At 36.0% G+C, this 21518-nt stretch overlaps 2 protein-coding genes and 1 long non-coding RNA gene across 4 annotated transcripts; all 3 read right to left on the bottom strand.

Annotated features, from left to right (window-relative positions):
- Positions 1-890: 890 nt before the first annotated feature.
- LOC114737900 (putative DNA glycosylase At3g47830) lies at positions 891-4378 on the bottom strand. 2 transcript variants are annotated; one of them, XM_028925895.1, is made up of 4 exons: positions 3950-4378; positions 3167-3367; positions 1546-1602; positions 891-1412 (listed from the first exon to the last, which is right to left on the bottom strand). In XM_028925895.1, exons 1-4 carry the CDS (start codon positions 4367-4369, stop codon positions 1179-1181), a joined length of 912 nt encoding a protein of 303 aa, XP_028781728.1. In that variant the 5' UTR covers positions 4370-4378; the 3' UTR covers positions 891-1178. The 2 variants fall into 2 exon arrangements, with proteins under 2 accessions (XP_028781728.1, XP_028781729.1); XM_028925896.1 differs by having other exon boundaries at positions 3971-4378.
- Positions 4379-5747: 1369 nt separating this feature from the next.
- Positions 5748-7877, bottom strand: LOC114737893 (U-box domain-containing protein 38-like). Its single transcript, XM_028925886.1, has one exon. It carries the CDS (start codon positions 7523-7525, stop codon positions 5924-5926), a length of 1602 nt encoding a protein of 533 aa, XP_028781719.1. The 5' UTR covers positions 7526-7877; the 3' UTR covers positions 5748-5923.
- Positions 7878-16638: 8761 nt separating this feature from the next.
- Positions 16639-17704, bottom strand: LOC114737916 (uncharacterized). The gene is made up of 2 exons (XR_003739476.1): positions 17542-17704; positions 16639-17090 (listed from the first exon to the last, which is right to left on the bottom strand). It is a non-coding gene; the product is annotated as an uncharacterized LOC114737916 (long non-coding RNA).
- Between the last annotated feature and the right edge of the window lie 3814 nt (positions 17705-21518).

The following is a 21518-nucleotide window of genomic DNA, read 5'->3' as shown; positions in this document are numbered from 1 at the left end:
AAGGGCAAAAAATCGAAAAACAACGTCAAAGAGAAATAGGCGGCATTTCTCTGGAGTCTGAAACAACGTGTGGTGAAGAAAAATAGAAAGAATGTCAGCACAGAATGGCGGTGTGGCAGAAAAGACCTGGGGCAGGGTGAGATGGAGTCTTGCGAATGTGATTTAACGTTAGGAAAGGGTTCATGTTGTGATTGTGGGGGGTAGTGTTAGCGAGTACTGACGTTGTCTCATCAACTATTTGTTTGTTGCTCCTAACGAAAATGTCAGCAATAGAGAACTGAAGATCAAAAATCAAGAGATTTATGATCTGAAGTCAAATAACGATCTTTCCTAATTGAAATTGGGCAGCCTAAAGAGGAAAAGTACAACGCAAGGAAGCTGCAAAAATTTACATATAAAATTACTGCTACCTTTTCTTTTTCGTAAAACTTATCATTGCTTCCATTCTACTCAAACTAAGCCCCTCATATCTTCCCCCAATGAAAATATCCGTTTGTTTCATTATATATCGATCGAAATATGCAATATTTATAATATTTTTATCATTATTTAAAAAATGACTATATTCTTGTCTTTTATTCCGGCCCCCAGGTGACATTTTGCATATTTAAAAACACTATTTTCATTTTACTTTATTCCATTGAATTGACTGTAATCATTGTTTGTTATGCTTCTATTATCCTCAATAGTTATCGTTTGTGAACAGAGTTGCAAAAGAAAAAAACCTGTAACCTACAACATATCTCCACACAAATCCATTGTCATGACCAGATGGGATTATTGGATTATAATGATAATCCATTAACAATGTTGTTCACAAAACAACTTGTAGATCTGATCCAATCCCCCTAGAAAAGAATCAGTTCATGAATATTTGGATGATAAGTTACTTTTCAACAAAACTACATTACCGAATTACAACGCCTGCATTCAAGATGCTGACAGATTTTGTAGTAAGACACTTAAAAGTGCATTCAATCATTTTGGATATCTTAATACCACCAAACAAACATCTTAAAAGCCGCATTACTTCCAAGACATCAGAGTCGAAGCGGCTGTACACTAACCAGCTCATAAAACTTCTAGGTTACATACGAATTATGAGCACAAGGCCTAATCCCCCACAGAAAAATGCAGGCCTTCAGAATCAAAATTGTTAAGTATTTGATATGCAGAGTTCATACTGAACGCTCACAGTATTTCAACAGAGGACAAGAGTTATCACAAGACGTTTTGTTAGGTTGGTTACCCCTTTTACTGGTACATTTATTACAGAGTTTACCATGTGTATACAGAAGACAGTTCAAGTCAAACATGAGTTCCTTTGGGATCCGGCGGTTTAGATGAAGATACGTCTTGTTTCTGTCTGCAAAAGCTGGTACCCACCCAATGGTTTTTGCAATCTCAAATATCTGTGTACATACATATTCATGTTTTACACTTGCAATGTGCGCGCGCGTGTGTATGGAACTTGGGGTGAAAGAGAAAAAGGAAATTGAACCTTTCTTTATGATACTGATAATAGGAAGAGGAAATCATACTTACATGTGTGTCCACAGGAAAATCATCTCGCTGAAGATTGAACATCAATACACAAGATACCTGTCATCAATTCAACAGTTTAAAGAATCTGTTACCACTAGGAAGAGGAGATAAAACACAGTAAACTCAACTGAATCTTAATTCTCATGGCCTTTTGTGTAGAAGATGTCATGATCTTCGAAGGTGCAGTTTTACTTTAGATAACAAGTACTGCGGATGTTGTTATTACAGCAAATTATCAAATAAAGAAAATGATTTCTACTATATCATATGAAAGAAGATGGACTTGCTGTTTGATCATTAATAAACTAACAGGTCAAGAAGTCTGAACTCTTATGTCACAGTATCATCCAAAGCAGCCGTAAAAAGTCCTTTTGCTCATTTTGGTACCTTTATTTCCCCTTTTCCGGGGGAAAAATAGTTCTAACACACAAATAATGGTATACAGAAAACTAATAAATATGGGCTGCTGATAAGTTAATTATGATTACCATGGCTAACTTTGGCCAAGCCAAGTTCAGGTAAAAACGGAATTCCCAGCATATCAGATAAGAGTAGGGGGCAAAAAAAAAAAAAAAAAGACAGCAGGCTTTTTCCTTTGGACATTAACAGAAATAGACAGCCAGGAACATTAATAGAAATAAGCAGCAATTCCATAACCAGTCATTTGGACCACAGAATGAAATAAGATTGATAGAAAAGTGATACTCATGTCCTTGGTAAAGGTATAATAAATATGAGAAACTATAACAAGGATGCAATAAAAATTGCATGTCATATTGGAATGCCCCTTCAAAAGGAATGGTGAGATTGTCAAATGTAAAACTGAGCCTCAGCCTTACTTCAGTTTTTTCTGTTTTTCTTTTTCCCTCAAGTTGCTACTTGTAGCCAAACTCCCTCATACTCACAGCCCAAGGACTAGCTGATACGAGAAAACCTATTGGATTGATTATCCATATGATCATATCCCAATCTCTTTGCCCTTAATTTCATGCATTGGATATTTTAGAAACAAATCACGCATGCACCCCCACAATGCTCTTTCTAAGACAATCTCAGGTTTCATAAGACAGTAACAAAACTTCATAACTAAGTTGAACAAAGAAATCAGACCTCACCATTCCCACATCTTTTCTTGTGGAGATCAACTCACAATTTTGAGAATCAAGGATTTTAAATGGAAAAAAAATTAAAATTGAAAACAGCTTATTTGCAGAAAATTGTTCCGCTCAAAGTCAAATTGCATATGCCAGATTCAAAATTTTACCAACTATTACCAGAAACTCAATTTCCCACAGTGCAAGAACTTTATAGCTATATTTAAGAGCATATTGTGGATGGAATGAGAGTCTTAGCATACGTAATGACGCAGACTCTAGGCAAAGGTAGAAATTTTTATCAAGAATTATTTGCACAATATTTCAATTCAGAAAGTGACATGACATTTTTCCGCATGCATACAGATTAGAAATAGTGTGCTGTATCAGCAATGGATTGGCCAGAAGAAGAAGAAGAAGACTTAATGACTTTCGTATATAGCTTTTTTTTTCCCCCCAGTCTTCCATATTAATAGCAATAAACATAAAGCAAGAACCTAATGAAAAAGATAAGTAGAGAGGATTACTGTCTTGGGACCAATTCCTTTGAAAAGAGATAGCTCAGACTTAATTTCATCAAGAGACAAGTCTCGCAAATACTCCAAGCATAATTTTCCTCTTCTCTCAAGCAAACAATTTAATAGATTCTTAATACAAGAAGCCTTAGTTGGAGCCAAACCACCACACCGAATGGCATCCTCCACATCCTTGGTGCCAGCACTAAGAACCTTCACCAGCCAAAAGAATTCAATCATTCCTGTATTCCTTGAACTTTAGATCAAAGCATTTGACGTAATTTAAGCAAAATCGTATTACGCAAAAGATAAAAATTTTCCAAATTCTGGAACCTGTAACACCCTATCATACCTATGAAGCGGAAGACCAAGAATGACAAGGGCTGAAGGGCAACTAATGATGAAAGGTATGGATACAGAGGACTCGATGCATCAGTTTATCTCTATATCAAGGGCTAGGACTAAAGGAGGAACACTGCCATTGTGCAGCTCAAACTCAGAACACAAAGTCTGCTATGGATTTCAGCCACCATGATAACAATAAAAATGTGATGAATTTAATATGGTTATAACCAGTCAATCCCAGACAAATCTCAGATGAGAATGGATGGAAACAGAATTGAGCTACTTATTCATGGTGCTGTCTACCACCCTCAGAACAAAAGTATTTGACCACTATTCCAGCATTGGTATAAAGATTCGCCACGGGTGATGTGGGTTTTTTCTGCCTTTATAGTGTGTACCGTGTAATTAGAAAACGTCAATTTTATATATAGAGAGAACGCAGAATGAGACCAAGTTAAAAGCTAAACAGACATCTTCCCACGTAGGAAAGGCGGATTTGAGAGAAGCAAAAGCCCTCTGGGAATTTGCTTCAGTAGTATTCTGCGAGAGCACGGTCCGAACCAAACCGTCCAGGACGCTCTCTTCTTCGGCAGGTAACCCAGTGGCGTCCTGTGCCAATTCCACAGCATCGTCCGTTGATTTTCTGCGATACTTGGCGAACTCTTGGGGAAAACCGTGTAGGGCCAATAAAGTGTCTCGGACGGCTCGGCATTCTTCGGGGTTGGGTCGTGCGTGAATTGGGTACGGATCTTTCAGGTTTTCAATGGCGCCATTTGTGGTTCTCGCAGATTTTGGTCGAGTCTCCAACGAAGATTTTAACTTCGACTCTAGACCACTCTCGGGCTGCTTCCTTTTGCGGATCTTTCCCATTCTTTGGATTCAAAGGAGACAGTATTATCGGTGTTCTGTTTTTACTAACTTTTAAGCGCTTATATATTTATTAAATTATTAATTTATTTGTTAAGTATTTAAATTTTGCCTAAAAATATTAGTCATTTAACTTTATACAAGGTTTTACTTTGGTCCCTTAACTTTAAAAAGTAAACTTTTAGTTTTCTAATCCTAAAGTGTTAACAAAAAATAATGATATTGAGCTCTTGAATGCTGATAAAATATTACTCCTCCGGTCCTTATTATAAGACTCTATTTGACTTTTTATTTGGTCCTAATTATAAGACCCCAATCCATTTTTCTCTTATATTTATGCATTTTTTTCCAAGATAATCCTTCTAATAATAATAGTTTTAGCCAATATACTTAATTAGTAAGGATATTTTAGGAATGACAACACTTATTTATTATAAATAACCAACTTAACTTACTTCCTTAATCTCCTCAAATAAGTCAATTGGGTCTTATAATTAAGACCGGAGGAGTACTAAATACTAACTTATTAAGTTTAATATTCAAAATGACTATGACTGTTACAAAAAATTATAATTTAAAAATAATAATTTTGGAGCTAAAAGACTAAAAGTATACTTAAAGTTAAGGGATCAAACTAAAACCTTATATAGAATTAAAAGACCAAGTGTATACTTTAGCCTTAAAATTAACAGACTAACAAATGAGAGATCCACATTCCAGAATCCAGATTATGAAGATTCAGAAGAAGCTCAAAGCTGCTGATCAGAGGGAAAAAAGAAACAGATTTTTAAGCTTCGGTCTGCAAGTAGGCCCACCAATTGATATTTACCTCTACAAGATCAATTTGCGAGTTCGTAGTCCCTCTAGACAAAGCAAGCGAATAGAAAGTGAAATCAACGTCCCCAATATCCGAAGGCCCTCACAGAAAAACATTACGTTCTTATCCGTGGCTCTTGTTGACTCGAGAAGACCAGTGCATAGTTTGGGAAGACCACTATAATTTGACAACTAATTGACTTGGCAGATCAGCTATTAAGATAACGTCCCCTTTTGTTCAGTTGGCTCATGTCTAATAAACACATCGTAAATGCCCAGTCTCAGGCAAGCATCGTGGCTCCTGCTAGTGCCTCTGCTCTTTCATTTCCTGGTCTGTTGTCTTAGATTGGTATTCTAATGTGTCCTTTTTAAATTCCCAACGTCAGTTTGTTGTTCTAAGCTCTCAAGTATCTTGGGTTATTTAGCCATGTTTCATCCTTTCTGCGCTGAACCTTTTGGGATCTCTGTTTCATTCGAATCAAGGATCATGACTTGGATACCAATAGGCCTTGAGATTCTTGAGCGGTTTGGGAGGTAAATCCTGAGGTTAGAAGAGAAAGACCACAAGAATGAATCCCATCATTAAAAGAACACATTCAAAAAATGACCAATTTTTGGTGTTGCCTGTCAACGTGTCTTCTACATTTCACCAATAATTACTTACAACTTCCCACTGCTTTAAACCAACCAATAAATGCAACTATTTACCAAACAGAAATATACCCAACACAACCATCAAGTCTAAAATACATTCGAGTTCGCAATGTTGTCATTCCTCCCTCGGAACCGATTCCGGTTTCGCCCGCCCGAGTCCAATTCAAAATTCGACCCGTTTCCATCTTCCCCGTCTTCTCCTCCCGCCCGTATCGTCTGCACTATCTTCCTCGCTTTCTCTCTGGCTCTCTCTGTACCTCTCTCTTCAATCTCTTTCAACACCTCCATGACCCTTCCCTCCTTCGCCACTGCTCTGAACCTCAAGCTTCCGTGGCTGAGCGCATACAACGCAGCAACACAGTTCTCACGAGTTGACTCCGAGTCCAACTCTTTCCCCTTTAGTAAACTCACTAAGCAATCCACTGCATTACCGTCCAGCATCGCCGATTGTCCCTCCGTACACACAGCAAGGTTACAAAGAATTAGCAATACTCGGCTCGTCAATTTACCTGATCTCAACATCGCCAGTAGGGTCGGAATTGCCCCGAGTCTCACGAGCTTGAACCGATTGCTTTGTACTAACGTCAGATGGTACAACGCGAGCGCCGAGTCGTTTCGGGTACGCTCCGACTCGGATCTTAGCGCGTGCATGAGTGGCTGAAACGCGCCGAGAACTCCGATGGCCATTTTGTTGTCGTCGTCTAAAGCTAAGCTGAAGAGGGCGCCCGCTGCGTGTTCCTGCGATTCATCGGATCCCCCCTTCAAGACGTCAATGAGATAGGGGACGAATCCCCGCCGAACTATCTTCACCTTATTGGATTTCTCGAGGGAGAGATTGACCACCGAAGCGACGGCGTTTACTTGAACAACGGAGTACCTGGAGGCTATCAAAGATCGTAGGGCGTCAAGCAATCGGGGAGTGCAGAGCGAAATTCGGGTGTCCTCTCGGTTCCTCGTGATGCTTCTCAGTGATATTACGGCGTCTTCTTGCTCGAAAATCTCACTACTTTTCATCTTCGAGACTAATTTGCCCTCTTCTTCGGAAATTGGGCCATTAGGGTTTTGAAACTCCGATTCCACGGTTGCGGAAGAAGACGACGATGAAGAGTAACAGGTTGGACGAGTGGTTAGATGCAGAGGCGTGCCGGGACTGGGCACGATGATTACGGATTCCTCAGACGAGCACGAATCGAAGTGGTTAACTCGAGGACCCAACTCGGTGGCGGCGTGGGAGAAAATCACCGGCGGGTTGTCCGCCACCGCCTTCAGCAATTCCCTCTCTGAAACCCTTAAATCTGGCGAGTCCTGCTGGGACGCCATTGATAAGCGTACAGCCCCCTCGACCGAGCTATATTCAGGCGCGCAAGGGAGTTCCACACCGGAGCTTTTGCACCAATTGGAGATGGTACTTCTGATGGCCAAATTGGGAATAACTGTGGAGAAATCGGGTCGAGACCCATCTTCGAGGCTGGGGGAGAAGTTCAAATCCCTGCAAACCTGAACGGCAACGCGTTCGAATGTATGACCCGAAGCAACAACAACGGGGTCGGACATGAAAGTCCCAGAAATTGGACATAGAAACTCCTTTGGGGGATGCTTTGGTTGAAGCTTGGAATCAGAGGAGGGAGAAGAAGAAGAAGAACGATGGAAGGAAATTCTCCACCTTCGCTTGCCATTGCCACCACCCATTTCTTCAACGACTGGGGTGGACTTTTTCCTCGGATTCTTCTCCAATGAGCAACTCAGAGCAGCTCAATATCTTGCGAGTGAGTTGGGAGGTTGTACGAGGAGCACAGGTTGAAGAAGACCGGATCTTCAAGTGGTTATGACCCCAAGACTTAGTATGCAGTGCAATTCTCTGATTGAGTACGACAGCTCTGGAGTTGATAGGGTTCTTCCTCCTCGGTTTTCTCTTCCATTTTTAACCTCATTTCGCGGGGGATATTTTTATGGCTGGGGGGCTGTTCTTTTTCCGCACTGACGAGGGTATTTATGAAACTTAAGTAAATATACAGCTTTTAATTAAAAATGAAAATAATACTCGTGTTACGTTATTTAGTTTTTTGGGCCCCTGCAAGCTGCCAGTTGGAGTGAGGTGGTGGGGATGATTATGCCTTTGTCAAATTGACCAGTCAACTATGCGAATTTGTCTTTGCTGGAATTTCATTCCCCTCAGTTCCTGCATCATGCCGCGCGCATTTTTCTTTTTTATTAAAAAAAAAAAAAGAAGAAACTATGGGATTAATTTTAAATTTATTATGAATCAATACAAAACATACTTTCAGGCCAAAGAAATACAAAATATATTACCCTTATCCTAAAAACTAACTACAAAATAAGTTTTATATTTAGAACAGAAAAAATATCATATTAAAAATAAATTTTGCAAATGCATAGTGAGTATTGTTCAAGAGGAAAACGTCATATGTAAAAATGTTTTGAAGCATTATAGATGGTAATCAATGACCTAAAAACAAAATGAAATTTATAAGGGAGAATAAAGTGTGGCTTTTTGGCTGGTAAGGTGGGAAACAGCAAAATTACCAAATGCGGGTAAACCACGCGAAGGAGGACACTGTTTTGAAAGATAACTGCGAGTGCCAGATGGTTTTAGTTTATATGGCATTTCTTTTCCTTTTTTAACACCTCATTAATGATACTGTTGTATATAGGTGAGTAGTTTTATCCGTAATCTATAGATACTGAAATTCGTACAGATTTTATATTTTTCATTCATATTAATTTTCTATGTACTCTATGGAATTTAAGATTAGTTATAATATTTATTGTCCATGAATGGTATGGCTTTGATAAATCTTATATTGATGGATATTCTATTTTCCCATTGAGAACCCTTCATTTCCCATTATCAAGTTTTCAAGTGGATAGTCCTAATTATGTTTGTTTCTTACATGAGAAGTTTCCATCATTAGTGAAAGCACAAAATGTCTTTTAAAATGAGTAGACTTTCTATTCAATAGAGAATAATAACAATAAAGAAAACTCCTTTTTTTGGGGGGTGATGAACTATAATCATTCATTTATATCTTTGCTCAGAATATATACTCCTCCGGTCCTTAATATAGGACCCAATTGTTGAGTTAGTTTTGGTCATAAATATAAGACATATTTCTCATATTTATCAGTTTTCTTTAAATTACCCCTATGGATACTCTATTAACCATAATCAAGTAGAAAAGAAAGAGGGGGTATTAAGAAAGATGATTATAGTGTTTTAGAAAAAATGTGTCGCATTTCTTATAATTAACTAACTTGCCTAACTTCCTTAATCTAATCAAATTAGTTAAATGGGTCTTACATTAAGAATCGAAGAAGTATATATATATATGTTGTGCTGGGCTATGGTCAACTCTTATTACCTAAACACACAATAGACTATGTATGAGTTTGTATATATATAAGATGATTAATTAAATATTATTAAAAAATGGGGGAGATTATATTGTAATTATGTTTTGGTCACATGTGTGTTTGCTGGAAACTTGGAATGTAATGGAGCGCTCGATTGCCTTCCCCGCCTTCTCTTTTTGTTTTTGTTGGCTGCACGAATATCAGTTGACATTTTCTATTGACAATTTCTTATATACAATATTTTAAATATATATACATTTAATAAACCATTTATATTTGGGGAAATTACATTGCAAGACCCTTATGAATGATTCAGGAACGGTGAAAATCACAGAGAAAGTTGCTGACAAGTTAAATACCCCTTTCATTCCGGTTGGGCACATACACATATATAGAAATGCTTGTTTTTGGTGTTGTTGAAGCATCAACCCCGTAGTTAGGTGGAGGAAGAAACATGAATAGAGAACCACCGGGCAATTAGATTACTTGGTAAAAATTGTTTCAACTTAACCAAAGGTCATGGGTTCGATCATTTGGAAATGCAGCAGTGTAGTTGGTAGAGTTGCTGCATATATGGGTCCTATCATGGCTTGATCCGGATTAGTCCAGTTTGTAGCTCCTTGAGGGGTTAACCAGGATAGTGAGTGCTAGAGCCGGTAATATGGGCCAACCCGCCGATTATGGGTTGGCCCGTGGCGGGCCTGAAGCTTGGCGGGCTGGACTTTTTAGGACCGTTTTTTGACGGGCTGGAATTTTTTCAACCCAGCCCGCGAGGGGGGGTTGGCGGGTTAGGCCCGCCAACCCGCCAAATTTTTTTTTTAATACTTTTTTTTAATAAAACCTACTTAAAGTCTCAAATTCCTAAATACCTAAAATAAAACATGCAAATAGAAAGTATCATAAATAAAACATGGAACCCATCCAAAGTTCCAAATTTCAAGTTTCAAATATATCAAAATATTAAACATATGATTAAATGAACATGATATGTCCTTAATAATTTAACAAACATTTCAAATTAAAACATAAATCCAAATTAACACTACCACAAAGTCACAAACACAATGTCACTACACAAATCACTATCAAGTGCTCAATCATCACTCACGAGCTAGGGCAAAGGCGTAAAGCAAAGACAAAGAGCAGAGAGCTTGGGGCTTGGGACTTGGGAGTTAGGACTGGCCGAGGGCGACTGGGAGATTGGGTCTGGGAGGAGTGCGACACGCAAGCAAAATGTGAAATTGGGACCGTGTTGGTGTTGCCGTGTTAGACTATTAGACATGGACTGCTCACTGTTGCACTATGGACTAGGCTAAGAGTGTAGAGACTGAGAGGCAAAGGAAAAAAATTTGCAAAAAAAAAATATGGTTAAATGGGTTGGCCCGCCAACCCTGCGGGTTAGCCCGCTGCGGGTCTGGGCTTGGTGGTTATGGGCTCAAAACTTCCATTTTAAAACGGTCCTAATTTTTATCAACCCAACCCGCCACTTGTTGGCGGGTTGGTGGGTTGAGCCCGCGGGCTCAACCCATATTACCGGCTCTAGTGAGTGCATATGCGGGGGGAAAAAAAAGAATCATGGGTAGAGAAAATTAGAGTAGAAAATAGAAGGAAAAATTTTTTGTTCGGCTAAGAAAACTAAGAAATAAAGGGAACATGATGGGGGAGAAAAAGAGATGCTGCCTATTTTTCTTGATATAAGAGCTACAAAACTAATTTGAGAATATTAAGAAAGTTAATTAAATTAATTATTTATAATAAATATATGTTATTTTCTTTAAAATATTGTTATTTTTTTTTTGGATATCATCTAAAATACCGTTATTAATCATACACATTATAATGGAAACTTTCTATGCTTCGGGAAAAAAAAGAATAAATGCTACAAATAAAATAAATTAAAATTTTATATTTATGATCAAATTAAATTTTTAATTAGTTCTTATATTTAGAACAGAAAGTAGTATAGTAAGGTTATAGGGTCCACATTTTCCCTAGTTAAAAAATAGTTAGACTTTTTAGAGAAATTTGCTTTCAAAGACTCATTAAAATTGCGAGTGAATTTATAATTTAGCAGCATGAATACTAAATTAGAGGTTGTAGATTTAATTCCGGCCATTATTATCCACCTCTATTATTTAAAAAAGTATTAGCATCATATCAAAAACCTATTTTGGGCTGGTAAAGAAGACCCTATCCGATTTATATTGTAAAATTGCAATCAGGTGAGACTGATGTAGATTTTATTTCAAAATCAGAGAGAGAGAGAGAGAGGACACAGCACAAGTCTCGAAAAGTAAATACCAACAACTAAACACTTTTTTCATTTCAACTCACGGTTTTAAAAAATAAATGTCAGTTTTAAGATCTTGCGTATGCCACTCCATGTAGGTTTTTAACGCAAACTCAGGCAAAAAAAAAAAAAAAGGTTTTTAACACAAACAGTTAATCTGCACTAGTTAAGAAAAAAAACATTATCCAAACTGAAAAAAAAAAGGGAAGAGATCAAATTTACTTGTTAGCCCCTGAACTTTGTTTGAGGTTATTATTTTGTGATCCTAATTTAATTTAATGCGGAGTAGCAAGATCGGTCATTGTGATTGGATGCTCGTATCCACATGAATATACTTTATGGGCTTTAAGAAAAAGGTCGAAAGGGCACTAATTAAGATCCTTTGCGGCTGAAGGTGTGAAATCTGGAGACTCCCATTATAAAGTATTGTTGATGTCACGTACAGACGCACAAACTAAATTCAGGTGTCCTAATCAAGGACCCAGAGGACCAAACTGGTTATTGCCTCTATGGTCATTTTTATATATAAAATTCATGAACGGCTTTTCATATGCCAAAGCATTTGCAGATATGCATGGGCAGGTAATCGTTACTTTTCGTCGAAGAAACCTATCGGAAGAAAAACTTACGGTTGAGAGCGTCTTGCTTTACGCTCATCCTTTGCTTTTTTTTTTTTTAAGTATTTTAAGATCTTCTGGTTAACAACATATCTAAGAACTTAGTTATTGATATAGCACAATAACGTCGTGTAATTCATGTAACTAACCCCACCTAGTGGGATAAAACTTTTTGTTGTTACTGTTTTGATTTAATACAAATTTTTTTTTGTTAGGCACGTGTATTCTTTTATTAGAAGCGGTTTTGTTGAATGTATTGTCGGGAACTATGAATATTTTTTTTAATAAGAATTTAAATATTGGTTTGTCATGTTGAATTCGAACTCGGAATTTCATCCAAATGTAACATGTGGGATTGTTGTTAGGAGAAAACTTACGGGTTTACTCTTCTGTGATGTGATAACTGGAAAACTCAACTACAGATTTTAGCTTGTGTGAAAGCAGAAGGGTTTTATAAGTTAGTCGGAAGATGCGTTGCAGAATGTAATTGGACAAAAAATTAAGTGATAATCAATAATTTAATTAAATATTCAGAGAGTGAGTGGTCTTTAAAGCGTGGGGTGCATCGCCTTGGAAAAATGCAGCGCACTTTACAAAAAGATGAAAAAGACAATCTAATCAAGCAACATGCTCCCAGCATTTAGTATTAAAGATAAAGAGGAACGAGTTTGTCCGAGTGGAGAACTGGATATACAAGCACTTTTTACTTTGCTCTTACAATTTTTTATTAAACACGTACATATTTGTTCACAAAAGGTTTAAAATTAAACACTCGTATTAATAAAATACTTATTCCTGTTGTAAATAAATATATAAAATTAGTCCATTTGTTTATTTTAATTTTAAATTAAGTCCTCAATTTATTTTGTTTTTCAAATTTATAGTATTTTGCTTAAATCATATCTATCGATTGTATGTATGAAAGGAAATTTCTATCAGTAAGATAATGACAAAATGAAATATTTTAAAAAGGCTAATACATATTTGTTATACCGATATAAAGGTTTTATATTTAAAACCGGAAGAGTAGAAAATTAACCTAAATAATTATTGAATATTTTTTAAATTAATTATTTGATTTTCATATTTAAAACTAAACAACTATTTAGTTAAGTTGGATTCTAAACTTTCGGCAAAGTCAATATAAGCCTTATGGCTTAAGGAGCACTATAGATATACTTACATACTACCTCTGATCTTAATTATAAGATCCTATTTGTAGACTACTAATATGTTCTTATAATTAGGACCAGAGGTAGTATTACCCAACCAAACCTCGCATAAAACATGACATAGTGATGGTATTGTAATTTTTTCGGCAGATGATATTATTGTATTTTTTTATTAGTAATTCAAAGAAAAAAAGTGCTGAAGGAGCCTGCCCGAATAACGTTATGGAAAATACTAATTAGGTAGATTATTGGGCCAGGACGTATTGATGAGGATGGGCTTCACATGCTAGCCAGCGCTGATAGTAACGGATAACTCAGCCCATAAACATGAGATGAGGCCCACATGAACTACGTTTCATGGACCGTATTTAATAATTAATTATTTGAGCAATAGAGATTGAATCTAACAAAAAAGACTAGTTCCTCACTGTATGGTGAACTAAAGTTTGAATTGTAGCTATGAGAGGTACATACATTTAATGCTTGACAGGACGCCTCCAATAGGAGGATACTTGTGCTTACCAAAAAAACAAAATAATAATTCATTGCTTAACCAACAAAGTTGGGTCTAGTGGAAAGAACTAATATATTACAACATGGTGAACCAATATTCAAATTTTTGTTAAGAGAAGTGCCTACATTAAGGATCTAATTCTCGAATAGGATTGCTCCTAATAAGAGGATACTTATCCCTATGAAAAAAAATTCATTATTTGTCAACAAGAATTGGTTCAGTTAATAAGGAACTGACTCATAACTGACAAAGTCAAGAATTCGAATCTCACTGCAAATGTGAGGATCTTATTTGTAAGTAATTTATGAGTAGCTCTGTAAGTGTTTTCTGAATCTAAAAACATGTTTTAACCCTGATAATTTCTTAGGACCAATTTATGAAAACATTTTTGTAGCAAAAAGAAATCACTATTATAGTAGCTATCAGTGGATTTGGACATATCTGGGGGTGAGGGGACAAACAAGCCTCCCCCCTTTGTGTGGTTAGATGTATATAAATGATATTTTCTTGAATTAAGGAATCTTCAACAGAGGATGGATTGTATTCTTTGCAATACAGGCTGCCTCCCCTACCCTATCTTGTTTTTGTGTGTCGTGTGGGTTGTCTTTTCCAGCTATTTGGTTGACAATTGATGATGGATTCGAGTCTTTTGGATTTTGATTCATGTGTTTGTGTCTTCATTTTCTTTAATTAGCTTCCAGTTTGAATTCAAAGTGCATATAACTATTACCTAGTCAATTGTTCCTTTAAATTTCCCCATGATTTTTCACTCATACGCTCAACCCTGTTCCTTCCTTCTGTGTGTGATATATATATATACACACACACATACTACCTCTGGTTTTAATTATAAAAACTAGTTGATTAATTTGAAGAGATTAAAAAATAAGTTAAGTTAGTTTGTAATAAATAGGCGTTGTATTTCTTAAAATATTATTGTTAATTAATTGTATTGGCTAGAACTACCATTATTAGAAAGATTATCTTTAAAAAAATACATAAATATGAAAGAAAAAGTGGATTATAATCTTATGATTAGGACTAAAATAAAAGTCAAACGAGGTCTTATATTAAGGACTGAAGGTAGTATATATGAACTCCTACCATTCACACCGTTAGACCGACTAATTTATACCAACCATTCATAATATTCTATAACCTCAGCTGCAAAATATAGAAACTTATTAATGACTTTGTTTTGATTATAAATATAAAACTTCAATTGATTATGTTCCTTAAATTTATAATTTTCTCTCAAAGTATTCATATGAGTTGCATTGTATGTATTAATTCTAGAGGATGATAATTAGAGCGGATGCTTAGAAAATTAAAACTAACATATATTTATTACAAATAATGAACTTAATCAATTTTTTTAATATTTTATAAATTAATTATCTATTACCTCTTACATTTTAATTAGAACCGGAGAAAGTATAGCACAAGACTCTAACAACTTGAATGCATCATGAGATTCTCCGCCCCTATCGTCCCCTTTTTATGGGATTGAAGAAATCATTAGGTTCAGAAGAAGTTGATAATAAAATTTTGATGGATTTTGGAAAATAGAAACCCATGTACTAACTCTCGTCCTTAATATAAGAGTTAGATAACTAATTTGAAGAAAATAAAAAATTAGTTAAATTAGTTATCTGTAACAAATATATGTTGACTTTCTTAAATTATCCTAATTCAATAATGGACACTGAAACTACTCTTGTGTGGAAATACCTTATAATTAATTAGGATATTTTTTGAGAATACATGATAAATTTGGGAGACAAAATAGATTGGGATTTTATATTTAAGACAGCCAACTAACTTTTATATTTAGGACTAGAGGTAGTACTCCTCCTTTCTTTAACATAGGACATAATTTGAGAGTTGATGCTGGTCTTATATGTAAAACTTATTTCATATATTTATTAATTTTTTTAAATTAATCTTATTGATATTCCCTTAATAATAATCAAATAGAAAAAAGAATGAGAGAATTAACGAAGATAATTTGAATGTTTTAAAAAAATATACTCCTCCGGTCCTTAATATAAAACCCAATTGTTGAGTTAGTTTTAGTCCTAAATATAAGATCCATTTATCACATTTATCAATTTTCTCCAAATTATCCCTATGGATACTCCCTCAATCACAATCAAGTAGAAGAGGAAGATGAGGTATTAAGAAAGATGATTATGGTATTTTAGGAAAAACATGTCACATTTCTTATAATTAACTAACTTACCTAACTTCCTTAGTATACTCAAATTAGTTAAATGGGTCTTATATTAAGGACCGGAGGAGTATTATAATAACTAATTTAACTACTCTACTTAAATTAATTAATTAGTTCTAGGAGTATTTCTTATTTTTCTCTGATCATTAGGTTGTAAGGCTTGACTTTCACCTACGCATGCTTAGCTTAACTGCACCCTCTTTTTGACGCATCACGCTCTCTCTTTCTCCACACGCCATGCTTCTTTTTTCATTAGGGTGCATTTGAAGTCAACCCCAGCTGAGATTCGCAGAGAAACAAATCAAACAAGAGGTGGGTCCTCTTATCTGGAACCCAATTTAAACTTTTGCTTAATATGCATGAAGTTTTTTAAACTCGTTAACCAGGGAGGGGTAAAAGAAAAGTGGAGAAAAAGAGAAGAGGCGAGATCCATATATAAACTTGTCAATTAACTAGTTAACTGCTGTGTGCGCCACTGTACTATGCTGTAATTTAGAACATATAACACGGAAATTTCATGCATGATCTCTCTCTCATTTACTTGCCTTTCTCTTTCTATTAAAGTTTGCTCGACATATACAGGCTGATACTTAGAATCAAATTATAAACATTCAATGTACGTATTTGTAATAATGATAGATTCCAAAGCCTGTAACTGTACTAGAAGAGAATCTTGAAGCTAGCTTCAAGTTGATTGTGCACTTGACAAAAATGCTGTACCAGGAAGAAAATACGGACCATATATTTGACGAACAACGCAATCAAATTCAAGCTTAGATGCGGACACAGGCTGGCTGGCTGGCTATAACAGGATGAGACTTGAATGTTTCAAAACACAAGAACTTACCAGTTTTCTTTGTTGACTTTCTAATAATTTTCCGAATTTTCTCTTTCATGTCCCTAATCGCATTCGATGCAATAGATCGGACTCTCATCATGGTTCATGATATGTTTGTATTTGTGCAGGAAGGATATCGATGCATAGAACCAGTGTAAGCAGATACGGAAGGGAAATACATAAACAGAAGAGGCACAGCCAGCGCAAGGTGGAAAACCCTAGACCCGGAAAAGGAAAATATCATCAATATAGATAGAGAGTACTGCTAAGTCAGTGCCTGAAATTTCCTGTATTTCTGTGAAAAAGAAGAAACCCATTCATTACGTTGAAGCATAAACAGCTTCAGACAGAGATTCAACTGAGATTCTTGTCTTCCTCCATTACTCCTAGTCTAGAGAACAGCACAGCTTTTGCGGAAAATAAGGTTGAAAAAGTAATAGACAAAAAACAAAGGAGAAGGAGGGATCAAAGATGCGAGGTGATAAACAGGGAAGTTAATCTCAAGCAACAAAATATGCATATCATCAGGACCTTCATCGATCTGAATTGGGAGTACAAAAATAATAAGAAGAAACAGAAAATATAAAATCAGAGAGAGAGAGGGAGAGAGGGAGAGAGAGAGCGTGCTTGAATATTTGAAAATAAATGCTTGAAATAGATATACTCAACCTATATATATTTATAACCAAAACCGAAGTGGATCGGACCAGGACGCTTGATTCCCCCGGAGTAGTCGATGAGTTTCGATGGGATCTTGCCAGCAAAAGCCGGATAGATATCCTCACAGCACTCAATATATACTCCTCTGAAACTTGTGACCGGAAATCGCCTACTAGATGTCAAAGTAGGGTTCTCTCATAACCAAAAACCCACCTCCTCCTCCTCCTTCTTCTTCGTCTTCTTCTTCTTCTTCCCCTTGTTCTTGTTCTTGGTGTTTGTGTTGTAATAATAGTGGAGGGTGGTATTGTTTTGTGTGTAAAGAAGAGAAGTGGTGGTGGTGATAATGATGAGGAAGGGGTTGACGGATGGTGATGATGATGATGATAAGGGTGAGAGGAGGGAAGGAGGAGAAGGAGGAGGTCATGATGATTGCTGTTTGGGGATGGCGTTGAAAGGTCGAAGAAAAATCCAAGCTAGTTCGTGCCATCACTATACTCCTCCCTCTTTCTCTCTCTGGGAGAAAGAAGAAAGAGACTCCTTTGATAGAATACAATAACCTCTCCTTCTCTCTTTCTCTCTCTATTTCTCTTGCGCTGTGGGAATATGAATTATCACGAAAAACGTGGAGCCAACTTTTCCATGGCGTCCTGCTCCTGTTGGCGAGGAAAAGGAAACACAGTCCCCATCTTATTTTCCATACTCAAATCATGATCATCGCCTGCCACTCTCTTCTTCTTAATTAGTCCCCACTCTTACCCTCCACTCATTTTGGCCCACCCCCTCTATTCTCTTTGTTCCCACTTTATAATGTACAACTTCTTTCTTTCTACTGATTAATTAATCAACAAAATTCCAATTTACTGCAACAGATCGGCTTCACCTAATATAATACTTCAGTGTAACATTAAAATCATTTTTGTTAGGAATTAAAGACCATCTGAGATCACCTTTTATATTAATTAGGCTTTTGTGTGTTCTTTTGGGGTGCCAGCTTATAGATAGTGCAGAGTCATTATTGGATAAATTCAAAGGACAATGGCTGTGGCGGAATTCTGAATATCTATACATATACATACTTTAATCAGGCATCTCTAAACATCTTTTAATGAGGAATATTATATTGAACACAGTAAAAGGCTGTTTGTGACTGTATATGAAGTAGATAAAATCGTTCAAGCTTTATAGGGCTTAGTTAAAGAGAGAATTTGGCAGGTACAGAGATAAATATTCCCACATGAAAGAATAAAGAATGACAAAGTACCCATCAAAAGAACTGATGTCCAAGTAATAAAATACAAAGGAAACAATTGCGACAGAGAGAGAGAGAGGGGAGGGAGGGAATATATACATATGAGGCCTTGTGAAAGTAATGGCTGTCCTTGTGCAGCAAAGAAGCACAGAGACTGGTAAATACAAATGGAGACAAAAAAATGGTAGTTACTGTTCAAATTAATAATGGAAAATAATGTTCCGGCATATGTGAAGCTTGAAAGCAATAATTCATTGTTTACAGAGACAGAGGAAAAGATTCCCATGCAAGCATATTTTGAATATATTATGTCTATATATAATGTCAGGACTCCACTTTATACCTGGTTCTGAGTAGGGCAACACTTCTGCCTTGGGTTCTCTCACTTCTCAACGACTCGTCTCATATCAATGTCTCTAAAACTTCTTTACACTCTTTTTGTTTTTATATTTCCTTCCTCTCTCATCATCACTTTAATTATTTAACCTCTTCTCCTGTGGGTGTGGGTGTGGGTGTGTTTTGATGCAAATAAATAAGGATCTGAATCCAAACTCTCACCTCAGTTAATCATATAGGTGTTAGCCCTAGGTTTAAATTCCCCCAAAACCAACCAGCAAAGTCTTTCTCGGTGGGCATAAGAAGATCATATCTAGGAGTTACCAGTTGTAAATAGTTATAACTTGATTAAAATTACTTGCGGTCAAGGTTTGGATATGATTGGGAAGTACTTTAACTTTCTCCCACTGCTTTTTATCACAAATAAAAAAGCATCTCAGATTATCAGATATAAATATATATATTAATTCCTTTACTAGCTATCTTCTTTTCACATAATTGAAATCTAATCTATTAACAACCGCACAAATGAAATTCTGTTAGTTGTAAAGTTAACTCTTGCATGTACAGTTACAAATGCAGCATTATGATCTGCTTGGAAATGTGACACGGCGTTACATTACTTGTGATTTAGGGTTTGGTGGAAGAACAAGCTTTAATATTACGTGGAAAAGGTTATCGGTGTGTGTAGTGAGGAAGGAGGACAAAAGTAGTCCTAGAAAATAACCCTGGAAGAGAGAGGCTCTTTTATGTTTGACCCTGATAAAGTCACTCATGAGAGGCCAGCCTTTTCTTCCACTTTCTTCTCTTACGAGTGGCCGAAAATTTGTGACTGAACCAAACTGGTTTTTTTCTTTAATGCTAGAAAAGTGATACTCTATTACTCTTTCTCACAACAAAAGTGGGTTTCTTTTTCCAGAGATCTAAATCTTTTTGGCTCAAAACAAAAGTCTAAACCCCTATATTTATGTTATAAAGTGCACAGTCTCCCATGTCCCCTCAATACCAAATATAATTTGTTGGCAAGATGAACAATAATATCACTTTAACCTTTTAATTTTAATATAAGCCTTGTGTGTGTGTGTGTGTGTGTTGTTTGCACATAAGTTTTCTATTTTTTCCATGCATTTTAAATACCTTAAAAGATCTCGTTTAAGTATTTGATCATAATTTGATGAATTGAGAAAAACTTCACTTTAAAACAGTATATCCTTATATGCGTCTTTACGGCGCGCACACACACACATATGTTTAGATAGATAGATATCATTACTTGTTTACACTAAATCATCTTGATATTATTGTGTGTTGATCAGAGGTATCTTTGTCATGCATCGCTTGTTCTGGTTAGACATATGTGGAGCAGAGGAGAGAATATTGCCAGTCTCTATGATGATGGTCCATATGTTTGTGGTTTTGACAGTATAGGTAATTAACTAACTGCTCAAACTATGGATATTTAAAAAAAAAAAAAATTTGCTTTGGTCAACAAGTGAAAAAAAGGGGGAAGACCATTATAAATTATGAATTTATAAATCCTTGCTAAATGTATATGATTCTACAACTAAGATAAATTCCACTTATCATCGATCAGCAACTTATTTTGATTGAAAAACTTTGAATAGCCCCTGGATTTGAAAGAGTTGCTTGCAATAATTAAAATGTGAAGAATCTCATACAACAAAAGAGACAGGTAACTGTTTTATGGTTTGACATCTCATCTTACTCTTTCAAAAGATGGCTATACATCACCAAAATCGAATGAATTTGCCATTAATTAATATTAATATTGCGTTGCTATTGAATTTCATAAATTAATAATAGGAGGCCGAATGCTTGCCAAGCAAGAATAGGTGATCAAATATTCCATTCAGTGTCATTGTAACTAATCTCTGGTGTTGTTTTAGCAACCGGCCCCCCGGGGGGTAGGAATTTGAACTTTAAGATCACCAATTAATTACTAATCACTGTTGCTTATAGACATGCGGTTTGGTACCTTTTTTATTTTTCAGATGCTTAAAATGTCAGATTAGAAGGCATTTAAGTTTAATTTATATGTATCTGATGTTTGCCCTGAATGAAAATATTTTCATCTATTGCCTGGTCATATATGCTTGGAAAAGAAAAGATATGTTTACACCAAGAATAACCTACCATTTACTTCGTATCCAAACACCATTATGCGGTGTTTGGATACCTCAATAATCACTTTTCAGAAGCATTTTTTTGTAAATCGAGGTAAACTCCTCCACATATTTATTTTGTATACTGTAAAAGTACTTTTAAAATCATGATTTTGATCTTACCCAAACACTTCCTAGGTAGCTAGCCAAAAGCATTTTATTTATGTCCAGACACAAATTACGATTATTATTAGTATTGAGCAGATTCAGAGCACAAA

The sequence above is a fragment of the Neltuma alba genome, unplaced genomic scaffold, assembly GCF_004799145.2.
Source record: "Neltuma alba isolate B1F8T4 unplaced genomic scaffold, ASM479914v2 tig00013509_pilon, whole genome shotgun sequence".
NCBI classification, from domain to species: domain Eukaryota; kingdom Viridiplantae; phylum Streptophyta; class Magnoliopsida; order Fabales; family Fabaceae; genus Neltuma; species Neltuma alba.
This window is presented reverse-complemented; position numbering and strand designations above follow the sequence as displayed.

Excerpts from the sequence above, each read along its gene's own strand:
- LOC114737900 (XM_028925895.1), bottom strand. The coding sequence starts at position 4,369 with ATGGGAAAGATCCGCAAAAGGAAGCAGCCCGAGAGTGGTCTAGAGTCG. Across the intron at positions 3,368-3,949 it reads TCTGTTTAGCTTTTAACTTG|GTTCTTAGTGCTGGCACCAA; the intron begins GTCTCATTCTGC and ends TGGCTGGTGAAG. Across the intron at positions 1,603-3,166 it reads AAGGAATTGGTCCCAAGACA|GTATCTTGTGTATTGATGTT; the intron begins GTAATCCTCTCT and ends AATTGATGACAG.
- LOC114737893 (XM_028925886.1), bottom strand. The coding sequence starts at position 7,525 with ATGGGTGGTGGCAATGGCAAGCGAAGGTGGAGAATTTCCTTCCATCGT.